The sequence below is a fragment of the Megalops cyprinoides genome, chromosome 1 (assembly GCF_013368585.1).
Source record: "Megalops cyprinoides isolate fMegCyp1 chromosome 1, fMegCyp1.pri, whole genome shotgun sequence".
In the NCBI taxonomy this organism is placed as follows: domain Eukaryota; kingdom Metazoa; phylum Chordata; class Actinopteri; order Elopiformes; family Megalopidae; genus Megalops; species Megalops cyprinoides.
In genome coordinates this window covers 62,533,526-62,548,426 of record NC_050583.1, presented here as the reverse complement: position 1 = coordinate 62,548,426, position 14,901 = coordinate 62,533,526, and the positions used below count along the sequence as shown (strand labels likewise).

Below are 14,901 nucleotides of genomic sequence, written 5' to 3'. Positions count from 1 at the left end.
TTTTTTCCTTTCTTGCTGGCAAGGCGAGAACTGTGGCTCTTCACATGCCCTTTGTTCACAGGGAGGTTCTGACTATTTCGATTTGCCAAGCAAAGTGCTTGTCAGTCTGTTATCTGTAGATCCTAGGCCTTGAGGGAGCTAACAGGTCATAGCTCACAGATATGGGTAAGGTTTGGATTCAGAGTTTAGTGCATGTCAGGATCATCTCTGAATTGTGGATGTAAGCTCTTCAGACGAAACGTACAACCCGAAAACCCGACAGATGTTTGACCGGAGCGCTCCTTCGAAAGGAGTTGGCGCAGATGATCAATACTCATTGAGCACGAGAGCGTCCTTGTCAGTCGTGCCACTGAAAGTCTCCCTCCCGCTGCGTTCTGTACTGAGCTGGTTGGTTGTCTCCCTCCCTCCCTCCCTCCCCCCTCCGCACACGCAGGGCCCTCGGTGCACAAGCATCAGTACTCCGGCCACGCCGTCACCGACATCAACCTGGACAACGTGTGTAAGAAGGGCAACACGCTGCTGTGGGACCTGGTGCAAGACGAGGATGCGGTGAGGACCGGCTGCGTTACATAACGGCCCACAGCGCTGAGAGAGATGGCCTCTTTCCGTTTAAACCTGGCCCCCGCTGCTTCAGAGAGATAGCGTTACGCTGTGGCCGAGGTTCCTGTTATTGTACACACAAACGTAGAGCTGACCGTCAGAAGTTACTCTGAGTGGTTTGTCTGACTGCTTACCAGGCTGCCCGTTGATTCTTATCGTGACATCTCTTTTGTAGTGTTGTTTGATATGCAAAAGTTTTATTAGCTTCACTCCCTAACGTAGTGCTAATGGTGCGTAAAGCAGTAATGCTGTGCAGCAAACTTGGTTGGTTTCTGTTCGAAACGGCTCTTTACTTGGCTGCAGCATTATGTCATATGTCAATGTTTTGGTTCAGGGGAAGCCTTCAAGCATTACTTATTCACCTGTGTTAATGGAGAATGCCGCAGCGCCTGCAAACACAGATGTGTTTAATCCTGTCCCAGAGGGGCCAGTGAACCACAGAATCGCATATTAAAGAGCCTGGCTAGTAGGAGATACTCTTTTAAGCCAGTCATGTAAGCATTGTGTTGTGCCTATTGCGCGCAGTATTTTTTGTTGCGGACAGACTTTTCACATACGTCAGACATTTAAGGAGGGAACGTTCAGAGCTGGCCGGTGCCACGGTGCGTGCGGTGTGCTGAAGGAGCGTGGTGTCGATCGTCTCCCCTGCAGATCCACCTGTCGGAGGGCCTGATCAACGAGGCGGAGAAGCTGCTGTGCTCGCTGGTGTGCTGGTTCACTGACCGGCAGATCCGGATGCGCTTCATCGAGGGCTGCCTGGAGAACCTCGCCCACCACCGGTGAGCACGGGAGGGGGCGCCCAGGTGGCTCATGGGAAATGTACCGGCCGCTCCACGGATCCTTGGATCCTTTAACGTACAGCCTGATCGAAGTTACACACCCAACAGCGCCACATCGTGCGCGAACAGCACTGTGATCGTTCCTCCGTGTTGGTGCTGTGGACGTTTTTAGTCACGAAAGTAAATTAACAGTAGGTGATCGGTTTTTATTTGACAGTGGCAAGGTGACCGCGGATGCGGTAGTTTTGTGAATGAAATATTGCTCAGTACTGCAGCATAGCAGCACCCCTGTTATAGAGTCACGGTTCGGCAGAGCTGTGGTGATTGGTGGTAGCGTGATTAATTTGTGGTGTTTCTGTCCATTTGCCGCTCGCGCTCCCCAGATCGGTGGTCGTTTCTCTGCGCCTCCTTCCCAAGCTCTTCGGCACCTTTCAGCAGTTTGGGAGCAGCTATGACACCCACTGGATTACCATGTAAGCTGAGCCTCCAGCGCTCCTCCGCAGCGTCATCCCATAAAGAGAGGGCTGAAGTTGCCGTTAAATCTCTCTGCTGCTCGTATGTCGTAACATTCATGGTCGTATTTTTGCATCGTGCAGAGCAGCCTGTGTTCCCTGAAACCCACATAGCCCCTTTGGGGCAGGCTTACTCAGCGATTATTGTAACTCTGGAGTGCGCTTGACAGCATTTTGCTCCCGCAGGTGGGCGGAGAAGGAGCTGCACATGATGAAGCTGTTCTTTGAGAACCTGCTGCACTACATCCAGGAGGTCCGGGAGAAGCGGCACAAGTTTGCACTGTGAGTTTCGGGCTGACGGAAAAGCCCCTCCATGACCCGTGCAACAGTGTTACCAAAGCGTTCGGCCGAGAATGCATGTTTGGGGTGGGGTTGGGAGGTGGAGGAGTATTAAGTATAGTGGCCTCATGCTCTACAGCGACCGCAGTGGTTTGAAATCACAGAACCGCCCCCGCTCTCTCGTTGCAGGTACGGGCACAGCGCGGAGGTCCAGGTGCGCCTGCAGTTCCTCACCTGCGTCTTCTCCACCCTGGGCTCCCCGGACCACTTCAGTAAGCTCCTCGTCATTCAAAAACAATTCAGAACAAACACTGCACTGTTGTCTTGCTGGGTGTTTGCCTCACCTGTGTCCTTGCTTTACAGAAATGCCTCTGTGGAATATTTAGTGAAAATATTAGAGAAACATTGCTGTTAGCCTTGGTTTTGCGATAGGGACAACAGCTGCCTCAGCTTGACAGCCATCTTTGTAATGAGAGAACACATCGGGGGGGGACAGTTTTATTCTTAAATATATGATTACAGTGCTGTCTTATCTAGGGCGTCACTCTGTAACATGTTTATGAAAGACAGATTATATGTTTGACAGTTGCTCGGTGTAAAGGCAGAGACGCGGCACTGAAAGCCTGCTGTAAGTTGATGCCAGGGGAGCATGTGAGGTTAAGCCGCAGAGAGAGCGCCAGCGGTGCATGGGTGGATTAAGAGCCCCGCGTCGCCGCGAGTGCAGCCCCTGGGGACCCGCCGGTCGTGTCAGCAGCGCCGGGGCGACCCAGACGCGTAACCCGATGAGCTCCGGCCCGGCACAGAGGGATTGTCCTCATAAATCTTTGAAGACGGAACCCGATCCCCCGTTCGTTTTCAGCATCCTCCGGCTCTGCGTACCGGGGGGGGAGGGGCGGGGGGACGAAGGGGCGAGGGGGGCGTTCCCGGCTAAGTTTTGTTTGTGCCCCGGCTATAGACGGCTCTCCGTACGGACTGCAGAGAAACGCCACGGCGGCACATGGTCAGGGGCGGGGCTCGTACAGCGCAGTAATTCAGAGCGAGGGGGGTGTTTTTTTCTCTGGCAGCATCTTTGCAGTGGCTTCTCCCCTGATGGGCTGTGAACAAAACTAGTGAATCAAAAGTTTTGGGCTGGGAACAATGTGTCAGCCCATCTGAAAATTTAACATTCAGTTCATGCGGTTTGCTATTTATGCAGATGGACGACTTGAAAATGACTTGAAGCACTGCTGCCTAAACAAAACAATAAGTTGCCTGCCCACACAGTGCGACCTCCGCTTGCATACAAATGAAGATCATTTTATACCACGTCTAAGGGCTATGATTCACCCCCTCAGACCAAGGCCTTTCAGATGACACTGTTGATGTTCAAAAGGATATGAGCACATGATTTGCGGTGCACGAGAAACGGTTCCAGAAAAAAATCGGGGCCAGAGACGAAGCAGGAGGGTATCAGCTGGGCTTGTGTGTGTGACTGGAGGTGTAGCTGGGGTGTGAAGATGACGTTAGTGACACCAGTTTCTTTCTTCCTTGCCTCCCCCCCCCCCCCCCCCCCCCCGCTTTTCTCCTCTCTGCCCTCCCTCCCTCCTGACTTCTCTTCCCCGTCCCTGTCCCCACCCCCATCTCCTCCTTGCCCTTGTCCTCTCCACCTCCCTGTCCCCTCAGGGCTGAGTCTGGAGCAGGTGGACATCCTGTGGCACTGCCTTGTGGAGGACTCGGAGTGCTACGACGACGCTCTCCACTGGTTCCTCAACCAGGTGCGCAGCAAAGACCAGCACGCCATGGGCATGGAGACCTACAAGCACCTCTTCCTGGAGAAGGTGAGTGGTGTCGCCGCTGGTGAGACTGCCGCCCGTCTCATTCGGGCTCTCGTCCCGCCTCTGACCCGTAACACCGGGAGGGGGCGCGTGAGGGTTCACGCGGTCCGTCTGTCCTCAGATGCCCCAGCTGAAACCGGAGACCATCAGCATGACGGGCCTCAACCTCTTCCAGCACCTGTGTAACCTGGCCCGCCTGGCCACCAGCGCCTACGACAGCGGCTCCAACTGCGAGGTCAGCACCGGCCCGAAAGCATCGTTTCAGGAGTTCAACAGGCTCCTCATTCCCTGTTTTCTGACACACACACACACACACATGCACACATGTACACACACACGCATATTGTAGCAGTGAAGAGATTACATGTGTACCCGTATTAACGTTGTCATTTAAAGCCCTCTAACAGACCTCTTACCAGCACATTCTTGTGTACTGACACACTTCCTTCCTGTGGCTCTGTGACTGTCTTGGCCAGGTCGTCATTGTAGATGCTTCTCCTGGATAGATGTTAAAGTAATCAAGGCGCGAGTCAAGTGGCACATGCTCACATCCAGTGGAAGTTCATCTTTCATTTTCAAGAAAAGTGAAACATTTTCTGAGAAAGGAATTTTTGTAGAAGGGTGTCAGCAATCGGTACAGCTTGTGCTCCATCCATTGATAGAGATGTATCCTGTTTGATCACTGCGGGGTTGTTTATAGTTCCACAAAGAATGCTCTGGCCAGCTTGTTTTATTGCTTTGAAAGCAACTGTTTTGGTAAGGGCGAGGAACAGCCCGTACATTTATAACACTGTGGTTGAATTACCCATATTTGGAATCCGAACTCCTCAATCCCTTGGGTACTTGCCCAGCTTTTATACAGTTTTTTTCACCGTAACTTCGGGTAGGCTCACCCATTTTCCTACAGCTATGCAGCTATGCCACAGCCTCTGAATGCGCCCGCGCTCCACTTGTATTGCTTTGGCCGATGTCACTACCTGTGGTCATGTTGCAGTAGTGTTCTAATTTTCCTTGTGTTCAGGGTCACTTGCATTTGAACCCTGCCTTACATTTATTATACAGTGATAAACAGTGTAAAGCTGTAATTGGTTTAGGTGTTAGTGGTCCTGGCTTTTAGCTGTAGTGTAAACACACACACACACACACACACACACACACACACACGTGCACCCCTAACACACTCTCCTCTTCTCTGTCCAGCTGTGTGGTATGGACCAGCTGTGGGGCATCGCCCTGAGAGCGCAGTCAGCCGACATCAGTCGCGCCGCCATCCAGTACATCAACTCCTACTATATCAACGGTGAGTGTCTCCGGGGGGGCGGGGGGGTTTCCCACAGTGCTGGAGGCTGAGCCTCGGAGCGCGCTGCAGAACGTGAAACTGTTCGTACGCCTTTTATTTCCTACTGTGGTATTTGTCCTCTCGCTTTTTGCGCTGCGAGCGGTTGATCTATGAGTCATGTTTTCGAATGGTCCTTTGTGCTGATAGAAAGCCAAACAGAGAGTCCTACTGATTCTAGAGCTGCTGCTTGTTCTCAGTAGTTTTCATAACAACAAGTAGTGAAAGAAATTACCTTGTATATGCAGTGCAGAGGCTGAGATTTGTTTAGGTGCAGCTCAGAGAGACTGGAGTGATGTGACTGGAGTGAGCTTCATCTTTGAGATAAGCCTGATATTCACATAGAACTTCAGATCCAGTAAAGATCGTTATCAGTATGTACTTTTCTCAGGAGCAGTGAGCCAGCAAACAATGTTCTCTTGTTCTGTCGCTCATATGTGAAGCTTTTGTTAGAAATGGATTTATGCGTACTTTGTAAACAAATTATGTCCTCCTGGTGCGAGCTGTGCAGATTCCCCTTAATAGAGGACAACAATAAATGAATGAAATTATTGATGGCAGTCTCTTGCTGACAGCATATCCACATGTGTCTGTATGTACATGTGTTTTCTGTGTGCGTGTGTGTGTGTGTGTGTGTGTGTGTGTGTGTTTCCCAGGCAAAACAGGCCTGGAGAAGGAGCAGGAGTTCATCAGCAAGTGCATGGAGAGCCTGATGATCGCGTCGGGGAACCTGGAGAAGGACCCTCACTCCAGCCTCACCATCATCGAGAGGGGCCTTCTCATGCTCAAGACTCACCTGGAGGCCTTCCGGCGCAGGTACAGAGGCCCGGCACTTCCTGTCACATGACCTGCTGACACCCTATTGCCTGAACAGGCGAGCAGGCAGGAGCTGCATCGGATGTAGAACAGACCACCATCACGGTCACCATCAAACCCAACAGGGCATATTTGGGCTGTGCCAGCGTAAGCCGGGTGTCTTGTTCTTGTTGCAGGTTCGCTTACCACTTGCGGCAGTGGCAGATTGAGGGCACGGGCATCAGCAGCCACCTGAAGGCCCTGAGTGACAAGCAGTCTTTGCCACTGAGGATCGTGTGCCAACCCGCCGGCCTGCCCGACAAGGTGCCTGCAGCCCGACGAGGGCGCTCCCTGCCTCGGCTAATGGAGGGAGGGCTTGGGTGGAGAGCGGAGACAAACTGTTGTGTGGTGGAGCGAGCATGTGTTACTCTTTGTGCAGCGAACAGCCCTGATCACGCTCAAAGTTACACTTAATGACATGGGCACCCAAGTGTGGTATGAGGCAAGTTATGAAGCCCCTGGTAGAGGGCCCTGCTAACAGCTGGAAGTTGGGAGCTCTGCTGTTCTGTCTCACTCAGCTCCCTGAGTGTTTGTACTGTTGAACTGCAATTAACACAAACGTTCACACTTTGTGCAGTGTTTCTGCTCTTAAATTTGCACCTCCTTCAGTTTCCTTGCTTGACAATTAAGCCTTTCCATTATCAAGCCCAACACTTCAAAAATAAACAAGTCTGGGAGACTGAGGCCTTGACAAAGTCATTTTCACAAATATTAATTGCAAACGCATATTTCTCTGTCTCATTCAGTCAGTCAGTCAGTGTTGAAATGCTTGTCCATGAAAGGGAGTGACGGACATGGTGTTCCTGTAACCAATGACGAGCCCCTTCTCGTCTCCCTTTCTTCTTTGGGTGCGCAGATGACGATCGAGATGTACCCCAGCGACCAGGTGGCAGACCTGCGGGCGGAGGTGACGCACTGGTACGAGAACCTGCAGAAGGAGCAGATGAACCAGCAGGCCCAGCTGCAGGAGTTCGGCCAGAGCAGCCGACAGGGAGACTTCCCAGGTCATACCCCCCCACCCCACCCCATTCACCCAGGCTCCATTCACACTCTTCATTGATCTGTGCAGATCACCTGTAGCCTTCTCTGAAAATTGTACAAAAGGAGAAGTTGTCGAAAGTAGATAATAGTATTTGTGATAGCATCTACTTCCTGTTGATCAATATGACCTGTCTGTCTCATGTGCAAGCGTCTAGTGGAGAGTCGGCTGCTTGTTCAGTTTCCTTGCTTGCTGTGGTGGGTGGTCTGAAAATGGTGGCAGCATTGCGGGGCTAACGTTTGGAACCTCTCTGTGCAGGAGGCCTGATGGGCCCGGTCCGAATGATCTCCTCCGGACACGAGCTGACCACCGACTACGATGAGAAGACCCTGCATGAGTTGGGCTTCAAAGACATGCAGGTGACTCCCTTCTCCTCCCCTTCATGTGTGAAAGCCGCTATTTGTAGCACCCAGCTGCATCATGGGTAACATTTTTGCATAGGCACCATTTTCAGTGTCATTTCAGGATGGTCACATTTTTATGACAGTTGTATTGCCCTGTTTGGCTTGTCCTCAGGTGCTCTGAAACACAGTTCAAACTGACAAGATGCTGTGTCTGTGTTGTTTTGGAGAGAATATCTTCTGCCCCAGGTCTCACTGTATTTTAAGGGGTTGTTTATGATGTTACCAAACCAAAAAATTTCTGGCTATTCATTGATTTCAGTCAACGGTGAGCAGTCAGCAAATTCACATTAACTTTCACTTTGCAATATTCACATTTGTTTTGTTGAATTAACATCAGGGCGTAACCTTTGTCTGTAAGGGACTGCTTACGTTGATTTTATGTTTGTTATGTTTAAAAAAAAAAATACCGAGTTAACATGCAGAAATATATTCATTGAAAAGGCCTTTTAAAATCGAACACGCCCAATAACTGCTTGAAGGAAAGCCGAGTGCTGGTTGTCACCTGAACTGTGGATGAGAGTGTTGTGTGTGTGCCGCGCCCCCCGTCCCGCAGATGGTCTTCGTGTCCCTGGGCGCGCCCCGCCGAGAGCGGAAGGGCGAGGGGGTGCAGCTCCCGGCCTCCTGCCTGCCCCCGCCGCAGAAAGACAACATCCCCATGCTGCTGCTGCTGCAGGAGCCCCACCTCACCACGCTGTTCGACCTGCTGGAGATGCTAGCCTGCTTCAAGCCCCCCAGTGCCGAGAGGGCCCTGGAGAACACAGAGGTAGAGGAGGCCGCACCGGGCACCGCCCCCTTTCACCTCCTCCTGTGACCCCTGATCGCCATGGTTGCTGTTAATCATTTTAGTGTGAGATTGTGATGATTAATTGGGAGTAGAATACCCCTATTTCTTGGACCCCCGGGGCCAGTGTTATATCTTGTGCACCTTATACAACAATTATTGTAGTATTCCAAAGAGAGGACGTGGGGATGCTGTTAGTCTTGACTCTGAGATGTTGGAGGTATGGGGAAGTTCACTCCATTACACGTCCTCTTTGCTGCCTGAGGGAGGGGCTTCATTTTGGGAAGGAGTATTCCACTGGTCCCTTGGCTGTATGTTGGTGCACACATTTCACTCACATGGCCTCTTTTGAGTGATTGTGTCTTGCTCAGTAGCATTGCTGATTCTCTCGCCACACCAGACAGGCTTACTCTGTGTCTGTGTCTGTCCGTGTGTGTGTGTCTGTCCGTGTGTGTGTGTGTTCCTCCTGCAGAGTGTTCGGTGTGAGGAGTTGCACCTCCATGCAGAGAACCTGTCCCGGCGTGTGTGGGAGCTGCTGATGCTGCTGCCCACCTGTCCCAACATGCTGCTGGCCTTCCAGAACATCTCCGATGAGACGGTCAGTGACGCAACACCGTGGCCGTCACAGACCAACTTAACAGCAAATTTTGCTGTTTCTGTACTGTACTATCTCTATACTCTATTACATATTTGTGTGCTGTATAACCACATCATCAGGTTGACATAAAAGACCAACTGTGAGACCACTGCAGGAATTAACAGTTTCTGTAATTTACCCATTTGAGGTCAATGATTACTGTTCTACCTGCTAAAAGGGAGCTTTCCCCTAACTGAATGGACACCGCCCCCTTGCTGAATTGGGGTTGTCCCCTGGCTGAATGGAGACAATCTCTTAGTTTAATGGGGGCTATCCCCTATCCCCTATACCCCAGCTGTTTTTCCTGACCGATGCATCCCCCCCCTCCACATAATCAGGGTAGTGACGGGCTCTGCTGGAAGGACCTGCTGAGGATAAAGAGCCCACACAAGCTGCTGTATGCGCTGGAGATCATCGAGGCCCTTGGCAAACCCAACCGGCGCATCCGGAGGGAGTCCACGGTACGGCCCCATCATATCAGCTGGGGGGACCGGTGTGAACACGTGTTTCACTCCAGCCGATGTCCTCGTTTGTTTCAGCCTGTTTTCGTAGCGTTAGCAGTTGCTTTATGAGTGCCCTTGGTAGCTTCTGGGAAGAAGTTAAACCCGGACTGTGTTGGTTTGAATGAACCAAGCACGCATAAATCTGCCTTGTCACTGCTGTTGAAAAGTTCCAGTGAGATAGATGTACGTAAAATGATAATTGGGACCTTTTTCCCCAGGAATTTTTTTCAAGAAGCAAAGTTGGTTTTAGAGACTGCTTTCAGCTGTTGATTAGGGATTGTAGTCTTCCGCTCCAACGTATGTCTCATGAGTTGTGTGTTCAACTGCAGGGGAGCTACAGTGACCTGTACCCCGACTCTGATGACTCGAGTGAGGACCAGATTGAGAATAGCAAGAACTCCTGGAGCTGCAAGGTAATGCTTACAGAGTTTAAAACCAGTGCTGCCTCATGTCTGCATTACAGTTGGGTCGTTCCTGTCCTTCAGCCCTGGCACTATGCTGGATCGACATGCCTTTCAGTTTGCACACCGGTCTTACCTCTCCACTTGCCCTTGTTTCTTCATTTTGTTTCTTCAGTTTGTCTCGTCTGGAGGTCTTCAGCTGCTGCTTGAGATTTTCAACTCCGCTATTCTGGAGCCGAAAGACCAGGAGTCCTGGACAGTGGTAAGCAGCCCTGACACCTGCACTCACATGAAGAAATTAAATTACTGGTGTAATCCAATCAACAGCATGAATACTGGGTGTAGGACATTCATCACTAGGCCAACTGGCCAGGCGTGGTGCCCTTGGGGTTTCTGTGGCCTTTTTTTGCAGGCTAAGCAAAAACTGGGGCTCTGGTCCCATAATCTGTTTAATGCTACCGTGGTTAAAAGCGGGCCAGGGGCAGGGTTAGCCAACTGTGTCATGACATTGCCAGAGCCGGTGCCAGAGCTGTCAAACAGAAGGAGCTGTTACTTGGAGATTTTGGTCGATAATCCACGAAGTGTATCTGTCTAATTAGCCGTTAGCATTGTTTTTGGAACAAAAGCTTAGGAACCCTATGAACTTGTTTGTTTATTCTCTCTCGTTTGGGTATTTTCAACTGCGTCTATCTCACCTTCTGTTCAAATTAGCCCAGTGCATTACATCCTGGGTGCTACAGTGGGAAATGTTTTCAGTTGGCCCGAGCTTGATTGTGGGACCGCCGGGCTTGACGTGGCTCCAGCAGTGGAAGGGGGAACGGAGTGTGGAAGTAATGAATATAGAAGCAGTCGGGGGACATCCGTTGTCTGTGTTCCTCTGTGCGCAGTGGCTGCTGGACTGCCTGGCCTGCTTGCTGAAGCTCATCTGTCAGTTTGCCGTGGACCCGGCGGACCTGGACCTAGCCTACCACGATGTCTTCGCCTGGTCCGGCCTCACGGACACTCAGCGCAAGCGGGCGTGGCCTGGGAAGTCCCGCAAGGGAGCAGGGGATCATGGGAAGGGGTTACACATTCCTCGGCTTACTGAGGTAGAACAAATTCTCCTTTTAAATTTCAGCTTTTCGTCCTGCGCCCCACGGTCTTCATTCTTTGTTTTTGTTGTCGATTTTCCCTATTTTGTCGTCTTTTCTCTGTCTGGTCCGTAGCTCTTTCTGTATCTCTGTGCTGCCATTTTGCATATCCTTTTCACACTGCTCTGTCACAAGTCACTTTGGCTGTCGTTTGCCTCTGTTTTTGATGTACCTCATGCCAGCAGTCTCAAGAATGTTTCCTTCTGTCTTTATAGGTTTTTCTAAGCCTTGTCCAAGGGACCAACTTAATCCAGCGATTAATAAATGTTGCCTACACATACGACAACCTTGCACACAGGTGAGGGAACACAGTCCTTCACTTCCTGCTTGGAGGCGCACAAGTGGTGTCTGTTCTGTTGGTATGGGGCTGTCATTAAGGGTTCTCCAAGGCCAAAAGATGACCAGGAAAATGTACTGTTACCGCTCTTAGTGTAATGATAATTTGCTTCAGTACATGCAGTTAAAGCCTTACTTTATCTTTCTTGGCAGCCTTTTTTGTTCTGCTTTGGCTATGTTTTGTTGTTCAGAGTTCCTCTTGTTTCCCATAGGGCTCTGAAGGCCCAGTCAGACCACAGATCCCGCCATGAAGGTCAGTGCAGCTTTCAGGAGCTGCTGTTATAACTGTGTGATGAACAGGCATGTTTGTTTGTCGGTGCTTAATTTTGGGAGATGTGCTTGCTGTGTTGCAGTGACACACTACTCCATGTGGCTGCTGGTGAGCTGGGCACACTGCTGCTCATTGGTCAAGTCCAGCCTGGCTGACAGTGACCACCTGCACGACTGGCTGAAGAAGCTCACTTTGCTGGTGCCTGAGGTGAGGGGCTTGGCCTGACACAGAGAGGGGGGCAGGCTTTTTTTTGGCAGGAGGGAGGGGCGGATCATGTCCTTTATATTTGATTTGATGCTGACGTACATTTTCTCTTTACAGTCGGTGATCTTGCACGATTGTCACATCTGTTCGCGGTCTTTTGTTTGTTTGATTCTACTTATCACAAATGCTTGACCTTAACTATGAAGTCATTGGGGTTTTTTTTTTTTTTACCTTAAATGGAGTGGATTTTGTTGGTTGGTTTCCTGAGATGCACAATGGCAATCTTTCCTCTTCCTGTGACTGTGTTGCAGGCGGCGGTCAGGCACGAGGCCTGTAACGGCCTGTACAAGCTGTCGCTGTCGGGCCTGGAGGGAGGCGAGTCCATCAACAGGTCCTTCCTGCTGCTGGCTGCCTCCACGCTGCTCAAGTTCCTGCCCGACGCCCAGGCGCTTAAGCCGCTGCGGGTATGTCAGCGGCGAGGCCCTCGCAGACCTGTCCCTCACACACATCATCGTGCACCCTCCCTCTGTCCCGTTTCACATCCGCTTTGACTGTTCTCGCAAACCTTATCTCATCTCGTAATTTGACAGTAAAAAAGGCCATATTTAAATTGTGGTATCTTGAATTCTGTTCCCTGAGCAATTTATAGTTCATCTGTTCTGGTGATAAATATATCGCTTTAGAAATGCTACTTTGGTGCTTGTAATTGCCTGTTTGTAATTTATTCATCTGGCTGTATTCAGTACTTCAGCGCTGTTTGAAACTGGGTAGTTAAACGGCTTTTTGCTTTGCTCACCATTCGGCTCCTGAGATACACCAGCATGCTCAGAGGAGTTAATCAGTAAAGACAGATAACTTACACTCCCCCTTATACTCTCCCAGCATCTTTCACTGTGCCGTGTAGGGAGCATCTCTGCCAAATTGCATTATATAACATTACATTACATTATTGTCATTTAACGGATGCTCTTATCCAGAGCGACTTGCAATTACAATGTTATCCATTTACACACCTGGATATTTACTGAGGCAATTGTGGGTTAAGTACCTTGCCCTAGGGCTCAGCAGTGGCGCCCTAGCAGGGAATTGAACCTGCAACCTTTTGTCTACGAGTCCTGCTCCTTAACCACTGTGCTGCGTCGCACGCAGGTGGAGGATTATGAGGAGGAGCCCCTCCTGCGGACGGGATGTAAGGAGTATTTCTGGCTGCTGTGCAAGCTGATCGACAACATCCACGTCAAGGACGCCAGCCAGGTGCGGCACCACGAGCGTAAAGATACAAATAAAGCCTGTTCAGGCACCGGTGACTAGGCAGAATCGGGTAGTCTCACAGGAAATCTCAAAACACCTTTTGTGTTGTGGCCTCAGAATTGTCTTGCTGTTGGTTAATTAAACGTCATGAAAAAATGACGTGCCATTTAGAGGTGAAGTTAAGTTGGGAGCCCTGTCCGAGTAGCCCTTCTTTGTTCCCACTTGAGTGGTCACTAACCGTCCGTTCACTTTAGACCACGTTGTTGGATCTGGACGCCCTGGCGAGACACTTGGCCGACTGCATACGGAGGTGAGTGCAGCGAATCCTTTATCGCTTATCACGTTTCAGAATAAACAGGTTGTAATATGGTAGCGCCGTTCTAATGTTAGAACGTTAGACTGCAGTTGCCTGAACTTTGCACTTCAGTTAAGCTGAAAATAGCCTGCTGTGAGGTTCTGAATTTCCTTTCCGCAAAAGAATCTGTTGAACGAAGAAGAGATGTCAGCCAGCATTGGTTTGTCTTACATTATGTCAGAAAAGCCTTTCTGTGCGAGTTTATGTTGAACTTGGGATAGGGCTGCATTTTCAACATGAGTCCTTGTCACTAACTGAATCTGCATCAAGTGATGGTAAATCCGTCCACGTGACCATATGAGAAAAGTAGCTGTAGCCTCACGCGGTGAGAAGCGCTTAGGCCAGGTCCGGGTGACTTTGTGAGCTGACTTCGGTGTCGTGTTTCCGTGGCCCTCCTCCAGCAGGGAGATCCTGGACCAGCAGGACGGGACCATCGAGGATGACGGTCTGACGGGGCTGCTGCGCCTGGCCACCAGCGTGGTCAAGCACAAGCCCCCCTTCAAATTCTCCCGCGAGGGCCAGGAGTTCCTGCGGGACGTCTACAACCTGCTCTTCATGCTGCCCAGCCTGAAGGACCGGCAGCAGCCCAAGTGCAAGTCGCACTCGGCGAGGGCGGCTGCCTACGACCTGCTGGTGGAGGTGGTGAAGGGCTCTGTGGAGAACTACCGGCTGCTCCACAACTGGGTCATGTCTCAGCACATGCAAGGTAGGCCACACCAGGGTCCTGCCTTTAAAAAAAAATGTGTAGCGTGCTGCACGCTGGAAGATGTTCCTCCAGCGTTGGGGTTGAGTTGCGTTGTAAAACAAGTGTCTGGGATTCCATCCAAAGCAATGGTCAATTATGGTGACCAACAATGGTCTTCTCAGTGATGTGCGTTTTATATTCTAGCTCAGGGCAGCAGGTATTGATTTGCTACCATGTCAAATGCAGAAGGGCTGTTAAGGGCACTTAAGTCTGTGGTCAGTGGTCCATAATTTCCTTTACGGTATTGTACGGTATTACCTGCATATTAGATGGTATATTTCTATTAATTTGAAAAATATACCTACGTAATTTAAAACCAACACCAGGAACAGTGTTTAGTTAGAATTACCAAGTACACAGGAAGTCAGTGGCTTTCTGAGTCATAAATGCTTGTTGCATCTAAGTGAAACACCCCTTTCTGTGGTTTTCACTATTCCAAGTAATGGGTCATGGTGAACTCTTGGTTCTCAGCTTCTCACGCCCCGTACAAGTGGGACTACTGGCCCCATGATGACGTGCGGGCGGAATGCAGGTTTGTGGGGCTCACCAACCTGGGCGCCACCTGCTACCTGGCCTCCACCATCCAGCAGCTCTACATGATCCCCGAGGCTCGGCAGGCCGTCTTCACCGCCAAGGTGAGCCGCCTCCTCGTCGTCTTCCTCCGCCTCC

The 14,901-nt window shown here is 50.7% G+C and overlaps 1 protein-coding gene across 1 annotated transcript in view; it reads left to right on the top strand.

The window, feature by feature from the left end:
- Positions 1 to 14,901, top strand: part of usp34 (ubiquitin specific peptidase 34) — a 50,812-nt gene that overhangs the window by 17,172 nt on the left and 18,739 nt on the right. The window contains exons 16-41 of the mRNA XM_036520873.1: positions 434 to 549; positions 1,252 to 1,379; positions 1,763 to 1,852; positions 2,078 to 2,173; positions 2,360 to 2,442; positions 3,833 to 3,987; positions 4,106 to 4,219; positions 5,185 to 5,284; positions 5,977 to 6,136; positions 6,313 to 6,439; positions 7,032 to 7,179; positions 7,473 to 7,573; positions 8,172 to 8,381; positions 8,872 to 8,997; positions 9,375 to 9,497; positions 9,869 to 9,952; positions 10,116 to 10,202; positions 10,828 to 11,028; positions 11,286 to 11,368; positions 11,619 to 11,659; positions 11,760 to 11,884; positions 12,193 to 12,345; positions 13,031 to 13,135; positions 13,387 to 13,442; positions 13,889 to 14,193; positions 14,704 to 14,867. Of these exons, the coding sequence (XP_036376766.1) occupies positions 434 to 549; positions 1,252 to 1,379; positions 1,763 to 1,852; positions 2,078 to 2,173; positions 2,360 to 2,442; positions 3,833 to 3,987; positions 4,106 to 4,219; positions 5,185 to 5,284; positions 5,977 to 6,136; positions 6,313 to 6,439; positions 7,032 to 7,179; positions 7,473 to 7,573; positions 8,172 to 8,381; positions 8,872 to 8,997; positions 9,375 to 9,497; positions 9,869 to 9,952; positions 10,116 to 10,202; positions 10,828 to 11,028; positions 11,286 to 11,368; positions 11,619 to 11,659; positions 11,760 to 11,884; positions 12,193 to 12,345; positions 13,031 to 13,135; positions 13,387 to 13,442; positions 13,889 to 14,193; positions 14,704 to 14,867 (3,281 nt within the window). The remainder of the gene's footprint in view (positions 1 to 433; positions 550 to 1,251; positions 1,380 to 1,762; positions 1,853 to 2,077; positions 2,174 to 2,359; positions 2,443 to 3,832; positions 3,988 to 4,105; positions 4,220 to 5,184; positions 5,285 to 5,976; positions 6,137 to 6,312; positions 6,440 to 7,031; positions 7,180 to 7,472; positions 7,574 to 8,171; positions 8,382 to 8,871; positions 8,998 to 9,374; positions 9,498 to 9,868; positions 9,953 to 10,115; positions 10,203 to 10,827; positions 11,029 to 11,285; positions 11,369 to 11,618; positions 11,660 to 11,759; positions 11,885 to 12,192; positions 12,346 to 13,030; positions 13,136 to 13,386; positions 13,443 to 13,888; positions 14,194 to 14,703; positions 14,868 to 14,901) is intronic.